This window comes from Lepisma saccharinum, chromosome 1, assembly GCF_977018435.1.
Source record: "Lepisma saccharinum chromosome 1, izLepSacc3.1, whole genome shotgun sequence".
Classification (NCBI taxonomy): Eukaryota; Metazoa; Arthropoda; class Insecta; order Zygentoma; family Lepismatidae; genus Lepisma; species Lepisma saccharinum.
In genome coordinates this window covers 1,301,879-1,326,208 of record NC_139229.1, presented here as the reverse complement: position 1 = coordinate 1,326,208, position 24,330 = coordinate 1,301,879, and the positions used below count along the sequence as shown (strand labels likewise).

Sequence of the window (24,330 nt, the reverse complement as noted above, 5' to 3'; positions counted from 1 at the left end):
TTAGTATTAGAAGGCTAATGTGAGCGGCTCTTACGTTGAACCTTGGCCGGGCGCAGCCAAGGGATGGCTTTTGGGGCTGAAGGCGTATCAACCCCAAAGTTCAAAAGATTGATCGATTGATTTGGTGTTTTAAGTCCACTTTATGCACAGTGAGGCTAATCGGGACTGGACCTACAGATTTAAAGTGGAATCCGAACCACTGTGTGCCTCCACCGGGAATCGAACCCGGGACCCCTTGATTACAATGCTACGAAGCGACCACTGCGCCATGGGGGAGGCCCAAAGTTCAAAAGAGGAGTGTTTACTATTCATTAAACAATTTCATTTCCTCAAACATTATTTTTGTAATATCTGTGTATTATATGTAACCTAATAATAAAAATGTTTTAAGCAAAAAATACAAAGGATCACAAACAAAATATTTGTCTGCTTGAAACCTCCCTCTCCCCCTCCTCCAAGAAAGGATCCTGGCTGTGTTGAAGTAAGAGAAAATATTTCTAATGTCTTCTTTCAGTTATTGATCAGTGAATTAGAAAATCCTGATTTAGTTTCGAGAAGCTCGTGTAAGTCTTTGACAAGAAATGTGTAAGCAAAGTTTTGGGGGTAAAAATTAATTTATTTTTAAAACTGGGGGGAGGGGGCTAGCTTCTAGTCTATCCCACTATGGCATAATCAAGATAATTCTTTTTTCACTAAAGGGGTCCCCCAGAGAACTGCGCTCCACCACTGATGTAAAGTGTTAATTTGTATGTAGAAAGTGAAAGTGTACCGGATGTTTTATTTTCGTCTTTGTTTTCAGTATGCCCTGGAGAGGTTAAAAGTCATGTGTGAGGAGGCCTTATGTTCCAACCTGTCTATAGAAAATGCTGCCGATATTTTAATTCTCGCTGATCTCCACAGTGCTGATCAACTGAAAGCACAAGCGATAGACTTTATTAACACGTGAGTAATGCTATGTTGACAGTGTGCAATTAGTTTTAGATTTATTGCACTGAGTAATAGTGAAATGAGGTGTGGATCGTTTAAAAAAAGAACAGAAATCCTTTGAGCACAAACAATTTGCTTTTCAAAGGAAATTAAAATTCTTGTTAAATAAAAAATGGTAACTGAATTTCATGGTTCTGTTTATTCGGGAGTAAAAAGCAGGTGTTTTTCTCATAATGGTTTAGTATAACAATGATTTTCTGGGCTGCCTACTGAATACATACATAGATTTCTAATATATAATGACTTTCACATTTAAGTATGTAAAATGCAAATTTAGTCCACATGATATATAATGTAAAGATGTTCAAACCCCCCAAGCTCAGTCCCCTCTACATGTTTGTAAACTGAATTTTGAAACACCTTATATGTGTATGTGAAGGAGAGATCTCATGTGGCCTATTTCATTATTCATTAAACACAATTCATTTTGGGGACCTGTGTTTGAAGTCATAGATTTATGAACAATAGGGACAACAGTCCAGTTAAAAATATAACACGAGAAAAAGATACACTCTTTCTATAAATGTCCTCAGCAAATACTTTTCAAGAATGTTCCTTGTGTCCAAGAACTGCTATGATATTTGAAATTCTGAAAAATTACACCTGTCTAGAATTATTTCTAGAACATGCAGAGTTGTCTAGATGCCAGTAATAGTTCCATGGTTCCATAAGCCTATTTTCCATCGCAAAAAAAAAAAAGTTTCTGCCTATATTGTGTAGTTAAGTAATGTTGTGCAACTGGAATTTCACACGGCTTCCTTCCATTTCCAGTTGCATGTATTCTCTGCTGTCAGAATTTTGTGTTGCTGTATCTTGGCAAGATTGATTGTTTGAGTTAGGTTATTTTCTATCACTTTTGGCTAATTGCAGTGGGATACTCGCAAATAATGCTTATGCAGAGGCCAAGATTTAAAGTAGGAATGACCACAAAATCCATTTAATGGATATCATCATCCTTTGCCGTTTCCTGCCTCTGGCTGGGTCGGCATAGAAGTCAAGCCTCTCCATTTTTTCCTGGTCTTCCACCACTCTTCTCTTTCCACTGACATCTTGGTCTCCCCCTTGGCCTTATTGCCACTCCCTCGTGTAAGCTTTTACTGGTAGTCTTTCTGCCTCCATCCTCTTCATGTGTCTAAACCATCTCATCTGTGCCTGATCTATCCTGTCCTGAAGCTTCCCCACACCCACTGTCTGTCAGATCTCCTCATTCCTTATTCTATCCCTTCTAGTCTTCTCCAATATACTCCTTAAAAATTACATTTCCTTTGCCTGCATCTTTCTTTTGTCTCTCTCTGTCATTGTCCAAATCTCTGCTTCGTACGTAATTATCGGCACATAGTATGTGTTATATATTACCTTCTTGCATTTCATAGGTACATCCCTGTTCCATATTAATCTTCGAACACTTTGATATAGTCCACCACCCATTTGCCCTCTTCTATTTACCTCCTCATCTATTCTTGCACTTCTCTCAATTATGCTTCCTAGGTATTTGAAAAACTCTACTACCCTCAACTCTTCAATGTTGATCTTTATTCTTGGTTCATTTCTGGCAGATTTCAAATTATCTGATATCCATTTCAGATGCAACAGATAATCTGGATATCTGGATAGTACAGATTTCATGAAGGATTTGTAGAAAATTCGTACACTGAAATAGAATATGTTGATAGCCCATAAAATGGACATATTATAAAACTGTCCGGATAATGCACCACTCATTGGATATCCAGATAATTTGGATATCAGAATATCTGAAATGTGGATAAAATTTTATCCAGATTTAAACCTGAGAGCCCTGGCATCATAGTGCATGTGCTAACCACTCTACAAGAATCTAATCCTTGTTTTTAATTGTAAACGTATGTAAGTAATGTTGTTTTCAGAGTGTATAGATGTATATTAAATGTATAATTTGAAAACTTTTATATTCCAGACATGCTACCGATGTGATGGACACAGCAGGATGGAAATCCATGATCCATTCTCACCCCCACCTCATAGCAGAAGCCTTCAGGGCCCTCGCGACGCAACAGATCCCCCCCATCGGCCCCCCTCGGAAGCGTGTGAAGCAGAGCTGAAAGTAGCTCAACGGAGGACTACCTGGACACACATCATGAGTGGATGTTGTAGCTTCTAGAGGAACTATTTCTTGGACGTTCAAAAGAAAAGAGAGGAAACATTACAAATTAATCTTTGTGCAAGGCAAAGGATTACGACCAAATAATTCATACCGCAATATCTTGTGGTGAAAATGTGTTCAAATATTATAGTGGAAAGACCACATATGTATATGATTTTTTTCATGTGTACGTGTGTGTATGTGTTTAAATCGAGTGTTCAATGCAAGGAGAGGTGTCTTTTTTTTCTTCCGTTGGTTTTCAGTGAAAGTTTCGATGGTCAGAAGACTGAATCGTGGCCATTTTGAACTTTGCTTTCCCACCAGAAGAAATCGTACGTCGAAAGGCGTGTACGAAAATCGTATCTCATTTTTTAAAAGGAAGAAGCAACTCGAGGTGTGTCGTTCTGGCAAGTTGCTGACGTACAGTCTTGCATGTCTCCATGGTGGCTGCACAAAGGACAGCAGTATTTATTCCACGCTTTTTTTAAGAAAGGAAAAGTTATTTTTTTCTCTCCCCTTTCCACCCCACACCTTCCAAGAAAATTACTGCCCAGTGTTTGGTGTTTGATCTCCAGCTCCGACGCAAATGTTCCTGTCGTACGTCTCCACTATCTTTGTAGCCCACTGTTCGAAAAGGAGTTTTTGTCATTGTGACAGTTCACAATAAGAGTCCTGTAACGCGATCGTGACAGCTTTCATGTGGAAATTTAGTTGATTTTTTTCTTCCTGTTAAGTCTCAGAAATGGAACTTTATGCTAGATTTTTAAAATGTCATGACAACAGCATTGTGTAATTGAAAGAGGAAAAGCGGATAAATTACTGTAAGCATGGAAGTCGAATGAGATGTTGCCTACAGTATTCTCACTAATAAGAAGAAAGCAAATCTGGCTCGTAAAAATAATCTGTTTGTACTTACTCTTTCTGGTAAAATTTCTAGTTTTCTTTATGTATATTATTTCTTTTGTTTCCTTATTTTTGTCATCCTCGTGTTAATGGATCGGGGATTATTTTTTAAAAAAAATACAGTATTTTTTGTTAGTGGTAAATATTGCATGGTAACAGAATTATTGTCAAAGTAATTTGCTGGATATATGTGTAAGGACCTGTCCCCCACGCCATATGTGTTCTGTGATAAGTGTTTTTCTTTTTATTTTATTTTTTTAAATACCTCCCACCTATGTTAGAGCTAGAAGAAGCAATGGTTTGAAGACAGGCATATAGAGGGGATTGTGTTAGTTTGATTTTTTGAATACAAATTCGAAGAGAAAATAATTGGATGATATTTTGCCAATAGGACTGCACTTGTAAACATCCAATTTTATTTTAAGAAAAAAAAGGAGCAAATGAAAAAAATATTGAAGTGGGTTGTTAGATGATGGACAGGAGTGAGAAGCAATTTTCTAGAAAATTTGGAACAAGTACAAGTTATAGATATGTGTTACCTCAGTAAGGTGTGATGTATTATTAAAAACACTGATGAGCGTCATCTCCTAAACCCTCCTTGTTTTCCCAAAGAACCAAATTTCTATATTTTCTGTGAATGTACTGAAAAAATGAAACTGTTCTAAGTGGTGATTACAATGAAAAATGTCCTGCAATCATAAACTCATTTTGATTCTCATAAAAAAATTCATTGCACCTTCATTAATAAATGACATTTTCATTAACAGTCTTCTTGGTGTTTATTTGCAAGTGTTCAAATTTACCCTTCATTTTAATATGTTCTATTTAAGATGATATTGTGGTTTGTGGATTAAAAACCACAATTTGTTTGCAGGCATTAACTCCATTTCTTCCAATAGTGGCTATGCAGAATAAATACTATATCAGGATCGTGATGCCTTGTTATTCAAACTAGTAATATGTAGAGGCACATATTTTTGGTAAATAAAAGAGCAAAATTTCGGTATAAAAACAGTCAATTTCGGGTTCAAAAGCGGTAAATAAAATAAAATATCGGTGTTATAGTGGTGAATAATCACATAAAAAATGCTATATAAAATGAAATTTTGGTTTTAAAATTGTGAATATAATCCTAAATTTGATTTAAAAACTACACTTATTCCACAGAATTAACATTTCACTTCTAATAGCCCATTTATGTAGTTATCCGAGTATTAAGTTTATTTCTGTGTAAAGGAGTCAATTTTTGTTTCTCCAATATTAACAGCAGAATTAATCAATTTTCCGGGAATTGCATAACTCTCAGGATAATTCAGACATTAGAAGGTGTCGCGTCTGTGAATAAACCCTAAATTTCGTGTTTAAGAGTTAATTTCGCTTTTTGCAGTTCATTTCGCATTATTTCGTGACAAAACATGGTCACAAAATGCATCTCGCACCTTTCAAAAACATTAAAAATTAACACTACAATGTGTTTTTTCAAATTTCGTTTTTTCGTCAAAAACGAAATATGCATGCCCCTAGTAATATGCTACTAGGGTATGCTACGGGTGAGACTTTTGAAGTCCACTTTATGCAGATAGGCTAATCAGGACTGGGCAACCAAGTGTGTTTAAGAAGATTAAATTATTTCCATAAAACTTACTTGTAAATGTTCGATTAATTTTGGTGGCCTCTGGTACACAAGCTAATAATTTTTGTCAGTGAATTATGGAAACTACATGCATTCACAAACATTTAAATCTTAATTACTGATTCATTTTGTTATTTACATGGGAGTGGAATAATTTTTATGGAATGCATCATTATCACTAAAACATCTATTCCACCTTGTTGGCAACACAAACTGTGAAGGGGATGTCAAAACTTTTTGGAGTGGAAGGGGTAATTTGCAACTGCATCAGCACTTGTCTATCTAGTGACTGCACTCTTTTGCCTGCCAGCAGAAATCGTTTCGCATGATTTCACTCGGTTTGCCTCAACAAAAGAAAGATTATTCCCAGCTTTACCACAATTCAATACTCATTGATCTAAACAGAATAATAATAATGAAATACAATGTTACATTCTATCATCACTTGTAACTAGGTATGAAATACTGATACTGGAATAATTTTAGACTAAAATTGGTAAACTCTGCAAGTGCTAAAATAATTCAAATAGTTTTCCACGTTAAACTGTGAAATGTTCCAGGGAGCCCTCTAAGTAGTTCAAAGGGCATGTAAATAGGTCACTAGTGTGCACGTTCTTATGGGCTGAATGATGTGATTTCCCAACACTTTCGCTTTTGGCACTTACAACGTTTTCCACTTTTAGTCCTCAATTACTACATGCTTCAGATTTTGTTCACAGCGATAAAGGTTAAAACAAAAGAACGATTACGAAGCTTTCTTTAATTGATTGCACATCTAGCACAGGGAACATGCAAAAATATGCACAAAATTCAACCTGCCGTACAGCTGTAAATTAAGTATCCACTCTTTGACAAACTTGATATACTTTTTCAACACATAACCATATTTGTAACACTAGCAATTATACATGACAGATATTTTGGCACACTACATACTTGCTGATGGCAATATTTGTGTCTTATTTTGTTCAATCTAATAAACATGAAATAATGCAACTGTGTTCTTAGTCCCCTTAAACAATTCAAAGTGCCCTTCTTAACAACTGTACTCTGAATATCTAAAACTTAATTCATCCAAGCATGGAATTCAACAAATGAAATAAACACTAAAATGATGAGAAACCATTCTTTTGGTCATTGTTATTAAATTTGTTTTCATTTTTGGCAGGAAGTCCCTGCTACCATTATGAACACATGAAACATTTTATACAAAAACTTACAGCCCTAAATATGGGATCACAGTTTTGCAAATAACAAAAAAATCCTATACTCTTCCAATATACACAGCAATGCTTGTTACTCCCTTTAGTATTGGTAGACCAGCTGGAGATTGGAAACTATTTTATACATATACAAAAATTGTGCTGATTAAATTACTGTATATAAGATATACATTTCTTTGCATAAAATCACTGTATACAAGATATAGATTTCTTTGCATAGCCGACAAATAAAGAATAAAGCCAAATCTAGTGTATACAGGAAGGGTGAATATGATTGATACTTCTACAATAAATGCTTAGTAGTTCCATAGATACACTGGCATATGCAGGATTTTTTCGGGGCTAGGTGGGGTCTTCAATTGCCAAGGTGGATAACACACAGCTGCATCCTAGGAAAGGGGGAGGGGGGTACACAATAAGTTATTTTGTATATTTAGAACTTGACACTCAAAAATAATTGATTTGGTTTGTTTAACTTCACGTTTCTGCCTCTTTTGGCGGATCGCGAAGATGGTCATGAGCGATGGTACGATGAAATTGATGAAGGGATGGTCACAAAACATCCAGGTCGGGATTCAAACCGGACACTCCTGGCATCATAGCAGGCTGGCACTCGCAAAAATGACCCTGTTTCTTTACTGCTGCGTTTTCATTTGGCACTCGCAAAAATGACCCTGTTTCTTTACTGCTGCGTTTTCATTTGAAAATGTTGATTTTCTAAAATTTTGAAGGGGGCTGTAGCCCCATCAGCCTCTCTGCGTACGCCAGTGCATAGATGTTCCAGCTTTTTAGAACACCACTTGGATAGAGAAAAAGTGAAACCGAGAAGAGAGTGACAGAACAAGTTTACAAAGGTTGAGTGAACATATAAAGTGACATGTAAAAGCTTAAATGTCAAAAAAAAAGTTTTTCTTTGCTATTTTGTGCATACAGTTTAAAATGAAGCATGGGAACACCAGAATATTTCACCATATTGAGTTTTTTACTCTGGATAATGAATATAACCTCACTGTTTATCATTCAACTGTAGTGACTAAACTTGATTAGGTTTTCCTTTAGACCAAGTAAAGTACATGCTCTATCCATTTCAATTGTTTCAATATACAGGGTGTCATTTAAATGGCACCCACGGACCACAGATTCGTATAGAGAACATCAAAACAAACAACTTTTCCCAGTAACATTTTTCTTGTTGGTGCGTCGATTCGACGCTACAGCCATTAAAAAAAAAAGACCGTTTTGCTGCCTGGATGCTGGCAACCCAACACAACATTTGATCGTATCTGTGACGTCATATCCTGCGGCGAAACAGCGCACGACAGGGTTGCAAGGAACACACAAATTTTGTGAAAAATGACAAACTACAAACCACATTATTAGCTGTAAAACGAAGCGAGAAACGCGTCCAGCAGACCGAACATCATAGCCTACCAGCCAGAAGATTAGCAGTCATCTCAGGGGAAGGGGGAAGTGGACCAACGATATGCGATTTTGTCTCAGCCTACATCTAAAATATCAACAATAATAAATTTTATTGGACTTACAGCTTATACGTAGCTGTTTATGCCCAACTACATGTCAAATACTTGCAAATCTCGTTGCAAAGTTGATATCTACAGGTTTGTGTCCAGATGCCATGCGGTACTTTTGTGCTGATAACGGAAGTATCCGAGGTTCATGTTGTTACATTACGGCTGAAACAAGTACAACCACAGTAAAACACTAATGATGAATCCGTACCGAATATACTGCCCCGATCACATTTGCAAACTATTACATGTGTATCCAGTGCATAGAGCTTGTATTACTACTACTTATATCCCTGTATTTTCAATCATTTTTGACACTTGCCTCATAATGCTCTGAAAATACATTATATTACCTGTTGCTTACGTTTGGAATTTTGACTTATTTCATTTCTATTTGTCATCTGTTCAGTGTGTCACAGACAACTAGTATCAGAAGGACGAAGTGGATAGACTAAATTGTAGATGCCAACTTGGTAACTAGATTAGCAAATATTTGACATGTAAGCTGAAACAAAATTCGATATGACCACTTTCACTTGAATTCTATTTTCTTTTTACTATTTTTCGTATCGTTTGTTTACTTCCTGTTAGGTTACAGAATGTGTTTTCTCGTTTTGTGTTATGGTACATAATGTGGTTGGCTGTAGCTATGTCATTTTTCACAGAGTATGTGTGTTCCTGGCAACCCTGGAACGCATCGCTTCACGACGGGATATAACGTCACAAATGCAATCTTATGTTGTGTGTGGTTGCCAGCATTCAGGTGGCAAAACGGGCTTTTTTGAACGATGCACCAACGAGAAAAATGTTACTGAGAAAAGTTGTTTGTTTTGATGTCCTCTATACGTTTCCGTGGTCCGTGGGCACCATTAAAATGACACCCTGCATAACAATCATGTAATGTAAGTACAATGCATACAAGTTTATTGAAGACCAAGATTTAAATATAGATTAAATCATTCTATTCATAGTTAAAAGAAATCCATTTTAAATATTCCTAACATGATATATTTGCAAACCATATCAGGATACAGATCAAATCTATGTTGAAATAAACAACTGTAAGATACGAATTTCTTATTGATTGAAGTCTGAATTCACAACAAAAAAAATAATGAGTAGACTTTAACAGAGCAATATCATATAACTTCAGTTTCCTGTTGATAATTTTTGTGTATGTATGTGCTCAAATGAATAATCTGCAAATATGTTTGAGAAATAGCTTTTCCAGATTTTGTATACATTTTCATTCATGTCCATGGATATGTATTGTCTTAACGAAAATAAAGCACTTCATGTGCAGAATTTAACTAACTAAAAATAAGAAAATGCATTGCATAATAATACCTTTATCAACCAATTTTTTCTGTCCTCTGTTTACTTTAAATTTCAGTGAAATTAAACTGTTACTTCTTTACATATTTAATAGTTACTCATATCTACTCCCACTGTTTCTTCATTCAGAGTGAAGTAAAGAAGTTAAACCAAAACATATTAATGCTCTGAAATGTCAATTAACATAGATGCTACACAAAGAACAACAATTAACAGATTATTTTACAAACATCACTTTACAGGTACCTGCAACAATCACAATACTTTATTTGTAAATTTCTCAGAGTGTACAAACGTCAAAGGTTTGTGTATTTGGACAAAAAAGTTATACAACACAACATTAACTGAAAATTTCACAGAAGACAAAAATTCATTGCATACAGTAGATGAGGTCACAGCACGTATTTGTGCATTTGGCAGTTAAAACATTTTTGAGGTATTTAAATGTGTTTGGCTCATAATACAGTTTCCACAAGCTGCTTTTTAATAATTCAAATCTTAAAATCTTGTTTGATGAAAGAAAATACGTGAGAATATATACATAACACCTATGTAAAGTACGGCATTTTCGCATGAAAATCTCAATTATGATACCCCCCTATTTCAATCACAATTTCAAAAAATTGTCAATTTCCTAACAAGCATAATTCCTTGTTCACATTATGCGATACACAATACCCTTGACATTAACAAAAGTTAATGTAGGAGTATATTGTAACTTATGAATGAAAAATGTTGGAACATTTAATTTTGTTGTTGCTTTATCACTGACTGAAAAAAAAAACTCGTGCCAAATTGTTTATCCCCCAAGACAATTGAAAGAAGTATAGCAGATTTTAAAGTAATGGTTTTTAAAAGCTTCCAAACTCTTTCATCATAAATTTATACCAGTGTGCAGGCAATTCAGCAATGTCAACACTAACATAGGACCATGACACAATTAGTTCTAATTACTCAATGATCAATTCAGCTAGTTTCGATCAAATAACAACTTATCTTTTGTAATGTATTAAACAGAGTATTAAATTCAGCACAATGACAAATAAGTTAATAATATATCCATTTCAACAACTGTTCATAAAGACTGCAAAAAGTATGCCAACTCATAAAAGAGATTTTCCATTTTAGTCCTATTGTGTAATTCAGAATGTTTACTCACACTTGGAATCTGTACAATGGAACTCGTGGAGAATATTTGGCAACACAGAACTGTTCAATTTGATTCCAAATATCCACATCACACAGCCAATTACATATAAGAAAAAAAAACCTAAAGGATATGGTGATAATTAGCTACCAGTGTTCAATTATCACTGACACAAGACAGCATGGCTGTTTCAAAACTCACAATTCAATAACCATTTGTTTAATGTTTGCCAAAAACTTGTGCTAACATCAGTATGTAATTTCTACTTCTCATTTTGACTAAATTAAGTGTTTATAAAACCTCCATACTATATTACAAAATTATTAATACTCATGAAAATTAGCCACTCATGTAGTTTACATTACACATTTTTCCTGTAGTGGCCTGCAGGGGGAGAAGCAGCTGCTATCTAAAGGCAAAAAAGTGTGGGGGGGTAGAAGCTCTGAATATGAATTTCTCAGTATATTCAGATTATTATACAAAATGTTTAATATGGTAAGGAAGTAAAATTAATTACCACCATACACTATTTAAATTAGATGTTTGTACCCCAGAGCCCTCCACCTGGCTACGTGTCTGCCTGCAATGCTGGAGATCTCGTGTGTTTGAGTCACAAGAATTATTCTTTGCAAGTGGCTCTCAGGCCCACTCAGCTCTTGCCAAATAAGTACCCGGGTGCAATCCAGGAGGTAGATATGCAATTCAGCCTCAGCACCAAGTTCATGGTGATATATTTTCTTTTACTTACCAATTTTTTCTTTCTTTTATCATTTTCTATTTGTTACCCCTTTCTCATTGTGTCAATTCAGATTTATTTCATTAATTTAAAATTGTTGCCAAGTATCAATAGTTATGAAAGTTTGAAAATTAATATTATATTGTAAACAAGTTTCACAATAAAAAGTTTGCTATTTCATTTACCTACACATTTCTTCATTCTGTAATTTTTAAAGAAGTTAATTGTGCACTAGAGCCTCCCCGATGGTGCAGTGGAGGCACAAGTGGTTCGGATCCCACTTTAAACTGTAGGTCCAGTCCCGAATAGCCTTTCTGTGCATAAAATGGACTTAAAAGAACCAAACAAACAATTATGCACTAGAAGAAGATATGAAATTTACAGGTGTATCTTGCAATTACAACATCCTGAGTTTCAGCAATTTTAAACTCAAGCAAGCTGAAGCACTGACATTATTTATAACTTATTATACCTTTGCAACTAAAAGAAAAAATGCAGGTCTTCTCTTGAAATAACAACAGTAACATCAGAGTTTGGAATTTATTTCGTAGCACCTTGCTGCTAAAAAGCTAAAATTCCTGTCCATGTTTAATGCAAAGTACCTATCAATCTCGAGGCAAAAACAATAATGAAAGCATTGGATACGCTCTTCTGTGTCTCATCTTACAATCAACTTGACTTTTGAAATGGGATTCATCGAGATCAATATTTTACCAATAAAAAAATAACAAATAATACTAACAAATCCATTGAAAACTTCTCAATGATGATGTTATGTTTTTCATAACAAGAAATACAGTAAGCTACTAATTCATTGCATTCACAATACCTGAACATATTCACATGACAAATCTGGATATTTGCAAAATATATTCCACGATTATGCATAGTTGACAGTTTATTAAAATCATGGCAATTTATTAACCCTTAAACTACAGCTTGTTCCATAATGGAACAAGGAGCTTTTTCTCGTAGTATGTGACTTTTAGGACATACTGTGACTCGGATAATGGTCGGAGATACACATTTTAAGTTCTGCACGAGTCTTGAGGTTTGTAATTAGCAATTAGTAAAGTTTAATTTCATTCTTGTTATATTTGGGAGAAGCATGGGGGGATGTCCTGAAAATTATGGGCATTTTATTGTTTTGTCTTTTTTCCACTAATTTTGACAACATCGCTCTTTTCTCAATTCTGGTGTTTGGAAACACACTTTAACCAAGTGAAAGCAAAAAAGAGTTTTGTTTTTTTCCACGGTAATTGATACCGTATCAGTAGAGGCACATATTTTTGGTAAATAAAAAAGCAAAATTTCGGTGTTATAGCGGTGAAAAACCAGTATATAAATATACATTTTGGTTTTAAAAATGTGAATATAATCCCAAATTTAATTTAAAAACTGCACTTACTACACAAAATAAACATATCCCTTCTAAAGGCACATTAAATTATTACCAGAATATTAAGTTTATTCCTGTATAAAGGGGTCCATTTTTGCTTCTCAAATATTTACAGCAGAATTAATCAATTTTCCGTGAATTGCATAACTCACAGGATACTTCAGACTTCAGAAAGTGTCGCGTCGGTATATAAATAGTAAATTTCGTGTTTAAGAGTCTATTTCGCATTTTGCAGTCCATTTCGCATCATTTCGTGACAAAACAGGGTAGGAAAATGCACCTCTCACCTTTCAGAATCATGAAAAATTAACATTACATTGTGTTATTTCATATTTCGTGATTTTGTTAAAAACGAAATATGCATGCCTGATACGGTATCAGGCAATATGCAGATACTATTTTGTACCTTCACGTCCTCGCGTTGCCTGCATAGGGGTTTCATGAATTTCAAATTTCATGAAAAAATAGTTTTCTTTTCATCTTATGACCAATTACGGAAAATTTGTCTTTTCTATCCCAGGCTTATAGCGAAATGTGTACCGAACAAAACTAAGTATAATTTGTAACACTAGTGTTCTTAGCTCCAGAGATATAAAATTTCATTAAAAAGCATGCGGAAGTTTAAATTTTCCGCTGAAACATGTCCGTAGTTCGCAGGTTCACTGGGAAACGTGCTCTGTTTAAGGGTTAATGGCGTTACATAAAAACTTCACTGCACCAGGGAATCGAGCATTATGTGATGGAGTCACATGTAACGGAAGTTCTACTTATGAATAACTCGTTTTTTTTTTTTAACATATTGAATTCCTACTGTCGTGTTAATCATATCTCTTGCCATCACATCAACTCTCAAACCAAGGGAGCTGCGACTTTTCATCAGGTGAATGATTTATCTACAAACTGGAGAGGACTTCAATTATTCCCACTGTAGAATACCAAACGATTGGCTGCAAATCGAGAAAAATGGCGAAAATTTGCAGCGAGCCTCTTTCCACAAATCTAGCATCACCAAACAGTGTGCAAATATCCAGACAACAATATGTTTTCCCAAACCTCACGCACATTCCTAAAAACCTTTAATAGCATCTATCTAATAAACTGACCACTATGATGTAATGAACACCATGAAGAAAAAACTATGCTACAAAATAATAAACAATGTGTGGTACAATCTGGAGAAAATATTTCCCCCCAAAACAAGTTAAAAAATTCACACGATCATAGTTAAACGTCTTCAGGAATAAGATGATGAAATAAAGTGAAAAACATATTATACAGGTCATCTTTCCAGTAAAATAGTAACATATTATAATGAATCTATCAAAAACGTCTCACAGTTGCCATTTTTTCATAACGATAACATACAGCTAATTTCATTTCATTTCAATTACCAGAGTTTATCAACACTGCTAAATGTTCATGGGTAATTTCAAAATAACATAAAGCATCTGCAAACCCATCTACAGACAACTACATAAATTCACTGTAGTCAAGTAACAGAAAAGGGAGTTAGTGCTGAACATATGCACACTTGTATGATATACAACATAAACTATAGTATTTAACTCTACTTATAGCTGCATTGAAATAAGAAAAAATGTACAAAGCATAAATTGTGGGGAATGGAATTTTTCTCATTCACATCTTATCTGCAATCACAGTACAAAACTGTCCCTTTGAAACACCAATCGCGAGTTGACCCTGTGTGAATGTCCCTTGTACTTGCACATATGATCTACCAACCACTTTACTGTAAGTACAGACCAATATAATGTGCTTTGTTTACATTCTCTCTCACACATACACACACACACGTACAGCTATGATTATATGTTCACATGTACAAAACAAACAAAAAAAAACTTCAGTCTTTAAACAACATATGCACACAAAATAGTCTTCAGCAACTGCTCAAAATAAAATCTTTTTTTTTTCTTAAAAAAGAGAAAACTACACTCTTTAACAACACCCATCTTCAAAAAGCTGCACTGCTATACACGTACCCTGCGATTATGCATGTGAAGGCAATTGTTTATATGCAAGAGAAAAACACGCTAGTTTCTTTGCTGGTATTTCCATTACGTGCGACCACTTAGAAGAAAAAGAACACTTCCTACGTAAAGAAGCCATCCTCACACACACACGCAAAGGACAGAAGATAATTCTTGGAGCTTCTCTCTCCATCTGAAGCTACTTTTTGATCACTAGCTACCACGCTTGCACGACATCTTTGATTTTGCATAACGAATAGCAGCTTGTTTGGTTGCGCTTCCAAAGTGCTGCTTGGCAAAAAAAAAAAGGAATAAGCATTTGTTTCCAATCTTCATTACTTGAATTTCGTAGCGGACAGTTTTTGTATCTTCTCTTCGAGTTCTCTTATTCGTTTATCCTTCGTAACGAGCTGGTTCTTCATGCTCTTGATCTCCTCACACTGTCTGTTGTATGCTTTCCGGAGCTAAAGAACAAGATAAGGTTTTATTTAAAAAGGGCCGGTGGCAACAGAATTGACAAATTTAGCTCTTCCTCCACATTACACATTTTCAAGTTAACAATTTGTTGTGAAGTAACTGTTCATAACATTAACAGGATTGCTAAACTGTATTACAAAAAGTAACAGTTACTTGTAACTGTGTTACTAATAACTAGTTACTTCCAAACACTGCTTTTGGTGGCACCTAAGACAGTTGAAACAAATACCAAGGCAATTATAGAGACATGTTGATTATGGGTCATGCTATAATAGTACTTTGTTTCCTAAATTGACTTTGTAACTTTTAACCATTTATTGATGAAGGTAATTATCCTCATCCATACGCAATGGAGTCAACGAAGCCCTGAAAGTACTCACCTCAAATTCATTTCTTGGACTTTCAATTATCTCCACTTCCCTTTCTTCGCTAAAAGTGTAAGAAGACTGTTTGTATGCTGCTGCGTCGTTGTCGATTACTATTGGGCTGTTTATTCCGTTTGTCTACAAAAGACAAGGCAATATTACACATATATCTCCCATCCTCAGTTAATTTACTAATTATTATTATTATCTGTGTTCATAATGCTCATTTTTTAAAGCAGTTCATGAAATGTAACTGAACATTAAAACTGAAAATTCAAATTCATTATGTGACGTTAACTTAAATGTAATTGCACAATACTACCACTGGTCGAACTAATTAACCTGTATCAGACAGAAGTCTCACACACCAGTAAACATTCTCCGGACAGGAACTTTTGAAGAACTCACTTCTCAAATGTGCCAGAAAAAAAACCTAGCTTGAGAACTAACTGTCATTGAGAGATGATATTTTTTTTGTAATGACAGGGCTCACAGGCTCATACTTTGTGGGGAAAATAATAATAATGTATAAGAGTAGCAGTGTTGCCAGCTTATGGAAAAAATCTGGAATTATGCTTTCAGCATCAGCCCTACAGATGCTGGACAGATCAAATTTGCAGGGAAGCATGATAAAAGACCACTGAATAAGAATTTTTTAATGTTGAAAACCTGAAATTTTGCAACATTTTCGAATCTTGTAATTTTTGGAGAAATTTGAAAATTGGGGATTACCCCCTGGATCTCTGTGCATTTTATGTTGTTCAAGAGTTCTTTGGTTCTCACCAATACATGTAAAAGAATAATATATCAGTAAAAAGTGGTTGTCGAGGAGTTACAGCTCCTTTTTTAACACGTTCGCTGCCACCTAAAAAATGGCATGCTTCTGTCAGGGGACGATTAAGGTTAAGTAATTTTGCTTTTCGTAGTATAAAATGGATTGATTTACACAAAATACATTGTAAATTTGCAATTTTAATGTAAATTTTACAATGACGCTCATGCAATATAGTATGAATTTTTGTTACTCTGTGCTGCATGATGTGCAAACGTGTCATGTTTTATTGACATAGATAATTTTTATTTTTGCACAGAGTGCGATATTTTCACAATATTCTCCTTTTCTTTATTTTGCATGTTCCTCAATACAAACTGTTATATTACCATGTAATAGACTAGTTTTCTTTATCTCTCTTAGTTGGTATTTTTATATTAAATAATAAAATAGGAGGGTTATTATATACTCCCTCTGTCCCATAATTATTGTCCTGTACACTTTTGTTTGTTGTCCCATAATAATTGTACGATATTCAAACTGTGACATTGGTGTATACAGAAGAAGTAAATGAAACACGGGAATGTGTCACACAACGTTATTACTCAAGGATCAGTACAAATTGGCCGATCAAGTATCCAAAAGAACATAAATAAAAAGTCACCATTTTGGCATACCGGACAATAATTATGGGACAGAGGGAGTATATATTTAACTATGTTAATATTGATATTAATTATTTAATTTGATACTAGCATCGTAGTGTGCTGTGCTAACCACTCTGCCACGGAGGCTGGCAATACTTTGTTAGATATTAATGTAACATGACAATCACTTGTAAGAACAATGTTACACTTGTAGGTTTGCTTGTGGAAGTCCAATGATAAATTTCAAAAGTTCCCATACATTGACTTCACTTGTGGTCAAGAGCAAAAAAAAGTTTCAATGCAAAGTCCTGTCTCCCCTGGACATTCTAACCAACAGAATGCAGTGTTTTTTCTCTATTCGTACAGGAAATATAAATTGTAATGATTCAGACTAACAATGTTACCAAGAATAAAAAAAGAAAAACAATTTCTTTGCTGTCAAACGATGCCTTGATGCATGATAAAAAGAACTACAGTAACACCTCGTTAATCAGGACTAATGGGAAGGATAAGTTGACCCGGTTTAACGAAAGTCCAGATTAACTGAAATAACCTAAAAGAACAGTAGAAAGTGCATTAAAACTCAGTTTATAGCAACAAAACAGATTTATTATGGTGTATTTAAAGGGCATAGGCCTAAATCTCTTTCTAAATATAAAAATGGATGTGTGTGTGTGTTTGTTCAGCAATAACTCTCGAACACCTGGAGCGATCTCAACCAAATTTGGTACATGTATCACTTGCAACCTGGAAATAAATACTGTGGGGGTAAGACACCCCTGGCACCCCTAGGGGTGGGGTGGGAAGGGTTGAAATAATCGAGAACCACAGATATTAAATTGCGCACAAACAGACATCCGTGACTATGCAATCCGCACAACAATAGTGTTTCTCAGGTTGTCTAACATTCAGGCTGTGTTGCGAATGGAATCCATAGTTTTTGTGACACTCCCAATGTGGTTCAACTTCAAGTTCATCACCTATCAGCATGGGGGGTGAGAGATGAAAAATAAAATGCCACAAATGACCTACATTAGTGTCGAATCCAAAGTTTTCGGAGTCGCTAAGGTAATTGGTGACATTCACGATCACATTTAAAATTAGTTACATTTTACACTATAGTTAGAATTCATTATTTTTCTGCCTAATACAAGTTTGGGATAAATAAATATCCCAGCAATGCCAGGTAATCAGCTAATACACTATACAGTACAGTACAAAGTCTGCGGGAAACAGAATTTCATCAGTGGTTGACTGCCTTTTCTTTGGGAAATTATCTTGTCGACTTCTAGCCACAGTTAAAACCTTGCATTCTGCTTTTTTTTTTCTTGCCTTTTGCCTGTCCGGATTAAGCGAAATCCGGCTTATTGGGGTCTGTATTAACGAGGTTTTCCTATATAATGCCGATTGATGCAACAATGCTAAGAGAGACACACAAATGAGAAACCAAGTTAATATATATTTCAAACAATCCTTCAGCAATGTACCATGAAAGAGTTAAAAAGCCAACTGTGCAGTTCCGCTGATAGGCAAGCATTTGAACAAAGTAATACATATGACGCAAATATGCGTCACCAGCAGTGAACATGTTAAGATCTACCCCCGTGGTGGCTCAGTCGGTAACGCATCTGACTACCATACTAAAAGCCAAATCCGGGAACTTTTCTAACGTTGGAAGCGGCCCCGGCGCCCACCCAGCATCGAATGACATGGGTACCTGGGGGAAACCCTGGGGGGTAAAGGCAGTCACATCACATCACCCCCACTCACGTCCGGATCAAGAAAGTGTGGGGCGTTACCCTCACACCCCCTATACGTCTTCATGACGTGGTGTTAAGCACAGGGGAGTACTTTTTTTTTAACCTTTACCCACATTACTCCAAGGGAGAGGGAAAGAAAGGAGTTTTTTCAAACTCTACATGTTAACAATGGATATTTTGTAATTCGAGTATATTCTTGTGTTGCCATTTACAAGAAGGATGCAATAGCCTCAGTGCTTGTGCAGACCATTAAGATTTCATAAATCAATCACTGGTGACAAGAATTCACCTAGTGTATACCCATTTATGGGGTAAATAGACACATGCTTACTATTGAAGGGTGGAAGGAACAGATTGTGGCCAGCCAGATGTGATGACCTAAACTACACCTCCCCCCCCCCCCTGGGGGAATATCAAACTTCCTGTGGTATAGAATTACACAAACGGAAAGAGGACAGGTTAAAGATTTCATTTACAGGCAAAACAGTTGAAACTACCATTTCATTAGCCGTAACTTTCACCTTAAGTAAAAAGCTTTACTTGCCTGGTTGCTGGAAATGTTTCCCCACATCTGCTGGATCTGGTGGAACTTGGTGCTCTGATTCGAGCTTGTTTTCTGGCTCTTCTCGGACTGTGTTATGCTCCTCATCTGGAATTATCCAACACACGTCACCATTTCTATACATTAAAATCTTGCTCTGTGAAAAAACACTTGGCAACAGCCTTGTTTTCACTTGCCAACTTTCATTATTCTGTTAACCCTAAAAGAACGTACTCATGCTATTTACCCTCACCAAAACCAACACCGAATATCTACCTACAATGAAATATGCAGTAAAAACCCATATTTTTTTATAAATATATTACCTTCACAATTTTCAGGGAAACCGGGTGCAAATTCATACAAAAATCAGAAAAGAAGAAATGCTATGTAAAAGGAAAGAATATAGAAGGCTAAAACATTATTTACATGTTTAACCAGCTGCTACAACATCACAAGCAAATGGAATATTAAAGGAAACTTAATGGCTAATGCAAATGGAACTTTGGTTAAACTGCCCTTTTGATGATTCTGCAAATAATCCACTTCTGCTGTTGTCTACATATTGTCAATAGTTGCACATGCTTACGTAGCCCGAGACCAATATAAGCAACAGCAGAAGCAAACCACATGAAAATGCATGTGAATATTCTAGAAGAAATTCTAAGCATATGAAATTTTTCAGATTTTGGGATTCCATAACAGTTTCCCTGGTATCTTTTAAGGTCCAGCTGAACCTTGACAGACAATAACAAAATAAGTCAATACGAAATATAACCATACTACTACTTTAATTGTTTTTTTCTGGCACAAGTATGACGCCATTAAATCTAGTTCCTTTATATATTCTTGTTACTTGTATCCTGGATTAAATATACCAACTAATGAAACATTCACGCTCAAACCATGTATCATCCATTTGTGTTATAAAAAAACAATAACCTTATCTTTATTCATACATTATGTACATTATTTGAACAGTGCAGAATGCTTCGAATATTATACTATTCTTACATGAAATAGTAATTTTTTCTACAGTTGTTTAGATCAGTGTGCAAATTAGGCAAAAAATCTTTCGCTTTCTCTTCCCCTACATGAGGGGATGGGGAAAATGCTCCTGGTTACAAATTTTAGTCCTGGGTGGGGGAGGTTATATAATAGCCCAATGATTAGAGGCACATATTTTTGGTAAATAAAAAACACAAATTTCGGTGCAAAAACAAAGTCAATCTCTGGTTCAAAAGTGGTAAATAAAATAAAATTTTGCTGTTATAGCAATGAAAAAGCGGTATATAAGATGACATTTTTGGTTTTAAAAATGTGAATATATCCCCAAATTTGATTTAAAAACTGCATTTACTATGCAAAATAAGCATATTCCTTCTAATAGCACATTTATGTCCTTATCAGAATGTTTATTCCTGTATAAAGGGGTCAATTTTTGCTTCTCAAATATTTACAGCAGAATTAACCAATTTTCCATGTATTGCATAACTCGCAGGATAATTCAAACTTCAGAAAGTGTCTCATTGTTATATAAACTAAATTTCGTGTTTATTTCACACTTCACAGTTCATTTCGCATTATTTCATGACAAAACAGGGTAGGAAAATGCACCTCACACCTTTGAGAAACATGAAAAATTAACTTTAAAAGGGATGAGGAGACAGGTGAGTGGAGAAGGTTACATAATTTAGAACTTCATAATTTGTATTCATGTCCAGATATTATTAGAATAATTAAATCAAGAAGACTTAGGTGGGCAGGCCATGTGGCACGAATGGGAGAGGAAAGAGGAGTTTACAGGATTCTTGTTGGGAAACCTGATGGTAAGAGACCTGTAGGAAGGCCAAGACGAAGATGGAGGGACAACGTTGAGATGGACCTAAGGGAAATCGGTAGGGATGGAAAAGAGTATATAGATCTTGTTCAAGATAGGGAAAGATGGAAGGCCTGTGTTGCTGCAGCAATGAACCTTCGGGTTTAAGAAGGCTAGAGAGTTAGTTAGTTAGTTAGTTAGTTAATGTGGTATTTCACATTTCAGGTTCTCATCAAAAACGAAATATGCATGCCTCTACCAATGATTTAAAAGAAATTACCAGAATTTTCTTTTATATGTTTTTACCATATATTTGTGTGTGCACAACTTCCCGATCAATTGTGTTAATTATGCACATGAATTTCCACACGTGTAAATTGCGCGAGTTAAATCTGGCTATATTCTTTTAATTTCCAAGTACCATATTGTTTTGTTCTTGTGTATTTTTTTAGATGAGTGCCTACCTTCACTTTTTTTAAACTAACATTTTTCCAGCTGGCAGTTAGTTAAAGGAGTTGCTTCTTTACAAGCTGTCTGAACAATGATCAGGGAAAGAAAAGGAGTTCTTTTTATGTGATGATGATATTCTTTTGCAGCAGGACACTGCTACACCAGAAAGATAAATAACTTCTACTTTCTAGAAAGCATTCCATATTTCTTGTAAATTTTAAGAATGGCAAATTGAATTTTTCATTACTTCATTAACTTTTGTTGGCTATAAAGCCTTTTTAAAAGCTCATTTTATTTCATACATATTTTACACATATTTAATAAATATGGTTCGTGTCTTTCTAGGAATTTATGTTCACTTTGAAGCATTCTGCACATGAAACTTACCAGCAATGCAAAAGCACCTGTGCAAATCTTACAACCTTAACTTCCACACTAAGCTTGTTACAAATGTGTATGGTACAAAACAGCAAACCCACCAAGGTGGATACATAACAAAATACAAGCTTTGTATTATTGGTGTAAAAAACTCGCCATTTCCACCCTTGTTACTGACCACAACCATATCCCACGTTACCCAAATATGGCTCAATGGCTTCTCTTATTTACCAAATTGTCATTCTCTCCACCTCGAGACTGCTGTTCCAGAAATTCAATAATCTTGTTAATTTTTTTCGAGTTTTCCACCTGGTCAGGAACTGGGGTGTCATGATTCTGCTCAATGTTAATAGGTTCTACATGCATTAACATGTTGAGAGCATTTGACTCGTCATGGTACGTCGAGTTATCGTACGTCGTATCTATTTCCTGGAATAATAATGCACACGTTACATCTACAATACAAATGCAGCTGTCGTTCTCTTAGTTGAATACCTACTCCACAATATGTTATACAGGGTGTTAATTTTAATGTTGTTATATAACAATGGAAAATATCTTGGTACATACAGGGTGACAGATCTATTTTTACAAAGATTCAACTGTGATTATTGCTTGCTATCTGATTGCAAAATTATATTTATGTGAAAACTCAAGACTTAAGATTAAATGGACGAATAAATAATCACCATTCTTCTTTGCCTCATAATCCAAATTTCGTAATCACATGTGCTCACACTACACTAAAGTGGGATATGAACAACTGGGTATTGAACCTGGGAGTCTATGATTACAAGGCGACAACACTATACCACTATGCCATCAGTGAGGCCCTCAATTTAGACCTGGATGGAATCGTTCTGCAGAATGTAATTTGGTATTTTGGTTACTAGAGAAGGAATAACCAAATAAAGCATCCTGTTACACAAAAAAAATGTCAAATATTGAGCAAAAATTAGAAGTAAAATCTATTAATGGGTGACTTTCAGTTATGTATTTTTACTATTGGATTATCTGTGATGAAAATAATAATTGTAATTTATCATGGAACATACAAATACGATTTGACTTTAACTTCTGCGAACACCAAAATATCGCTATCAGATGACATTGATGACAAATATCAGAGTTTGATGACCAAAAGCAAGCAACGTTTTTTGGAATCTGTGGGACGAGCTCCACATGAATGTTGGAATAAGGCCAGAATAAACTGGCAAGGACTGTATGCAAATAAACCATGATAACTGTCTTTTGTTAATTCTCTTAACACCCTGTACATTTCTCCCTGATGAATCAGGAGTACAATTAGTCCAGTTTACACTTTCAGATTATAACTTCACGCACACAAGGTGCTTACCAAATACTTCTTGCAAACCAATCTAATAGTTGAAGCACATACAACACAACATAAGGAGATGTACTGGTGGTACAATTCTGGGCTACATTTCCAGGTTGGCAGTACTTTACAAAATAGTATGCTAACAGAATAAAATGGAGTTTCTGATAATGACATGACAAAAAATATTTCTCTTACAGAATTTTATTTGAATTCTTTAGAAAATGTGAAAATATAGTCTTTGACTAACAGAGTAAGCCACTTGCACAGTTCTTCATATAAAACATCCACCTTTTGCACATGGAACAATTCAAACTGGTAATATTTGTTGAACGTAAGCACTGTACACTTGTGTATCTTAACTAGTATGCAAATTAACATGAGGTACAAATAGATCTCATGTGATTCCAATCCCAGAACAAAACATCCCCAGTTTAACAGGGATAATTTCATGCTCATCCCTTGCTCAAAACAATCTGCTCCTGCTTGTTGAATACGTTAATGAACACAGGACATTTATGGAACGAGACTGATACAGTATCCTATTGAATAAGTGTTTTGTCAACCCTTTTAAATACAGACAATTAACTTTGTTGAAGGACAATGAAGTTTTTTGAGTTCACTTTAAATTGAGAGGTTCACGTGGGCTGGATCTATTGTTTAAAACCCACTGGGAGTTGAATCCAGAACCAATAAATCCTAGGTATCTAGAAAACAAATGACTAGATACATGAGCCCAGCAATCCTATACTGTTAGTGCAGGAAAAATATATGAGATTG

The 24,330-nt window shown here is 35.2% G+C and overlaps 2 protein-coding genes across 8 annotated transcripts in view; one reads left to right on the top strand and one right to left on the bottom strand.

Moving 5' to 3' along the window:
- The window catches only part of rdx (BTB/POZ and MATH domain-containing protein rdx), a 254,487-nt gene extending 249,706 nt beyond the window's left edge, over positions 1–4,781 (top strand). For all 4 annotated transcript variants that reach the window (XM_083128308.1, XM_083128299.1, XM_083128326.1 and 1 more), the window contains 2 exons: positions 800–942; positions 2,924–4,781. In XM_083128308.1, the coding sequence (XP_082984434.1) occupies positions 800–942; positions 2,924–3,068 (288 nt within the window). In that variant the 3' untranslated portion in view covers positions 3,069–4,781. The remainder of the gene's footprint in view (positions 1–799; positions 943–2,923) is intronic.
- A 4,945-nt stretch (positions 4,782–9,726) lies between these two features.
- The window catches only part of LOC145992070 (coronin-2B-like), a 165,045-nt gene continuing 150,441 nt past the window's right edge, over positions 9,727–24,330 (bottom strand). For 3 of the 4 annotated variants that reach the window (XM_083128278.1, XM_083128256.1, XM_083128267.1), the window contains 4 exons: positions 22,446–22,643; positions 19,571–19,675; positions 15,863–15,985; positions 9,727–15,469 (listed from right to left, as the gene is read on the bottom strand). In XM_083128278.1, coding sequence (XP_082984404.1) covers positions 15,341–15,469; positions 15,863–15,985; positions 19,571–19,675; positions 22,446–22,643 — 555 coding nt within the window. In that variant the 3' untranslated portion in view covers positions 9,727–15,340. The remainder of the gene's footprint in view (positions 15,470–15,862; positions 15,986–19,570; positions 19,676–22,445; positions 22,644–24,330) is intronic. The other variant, XM_083128287.1, reaches the window with a different exon arrangement.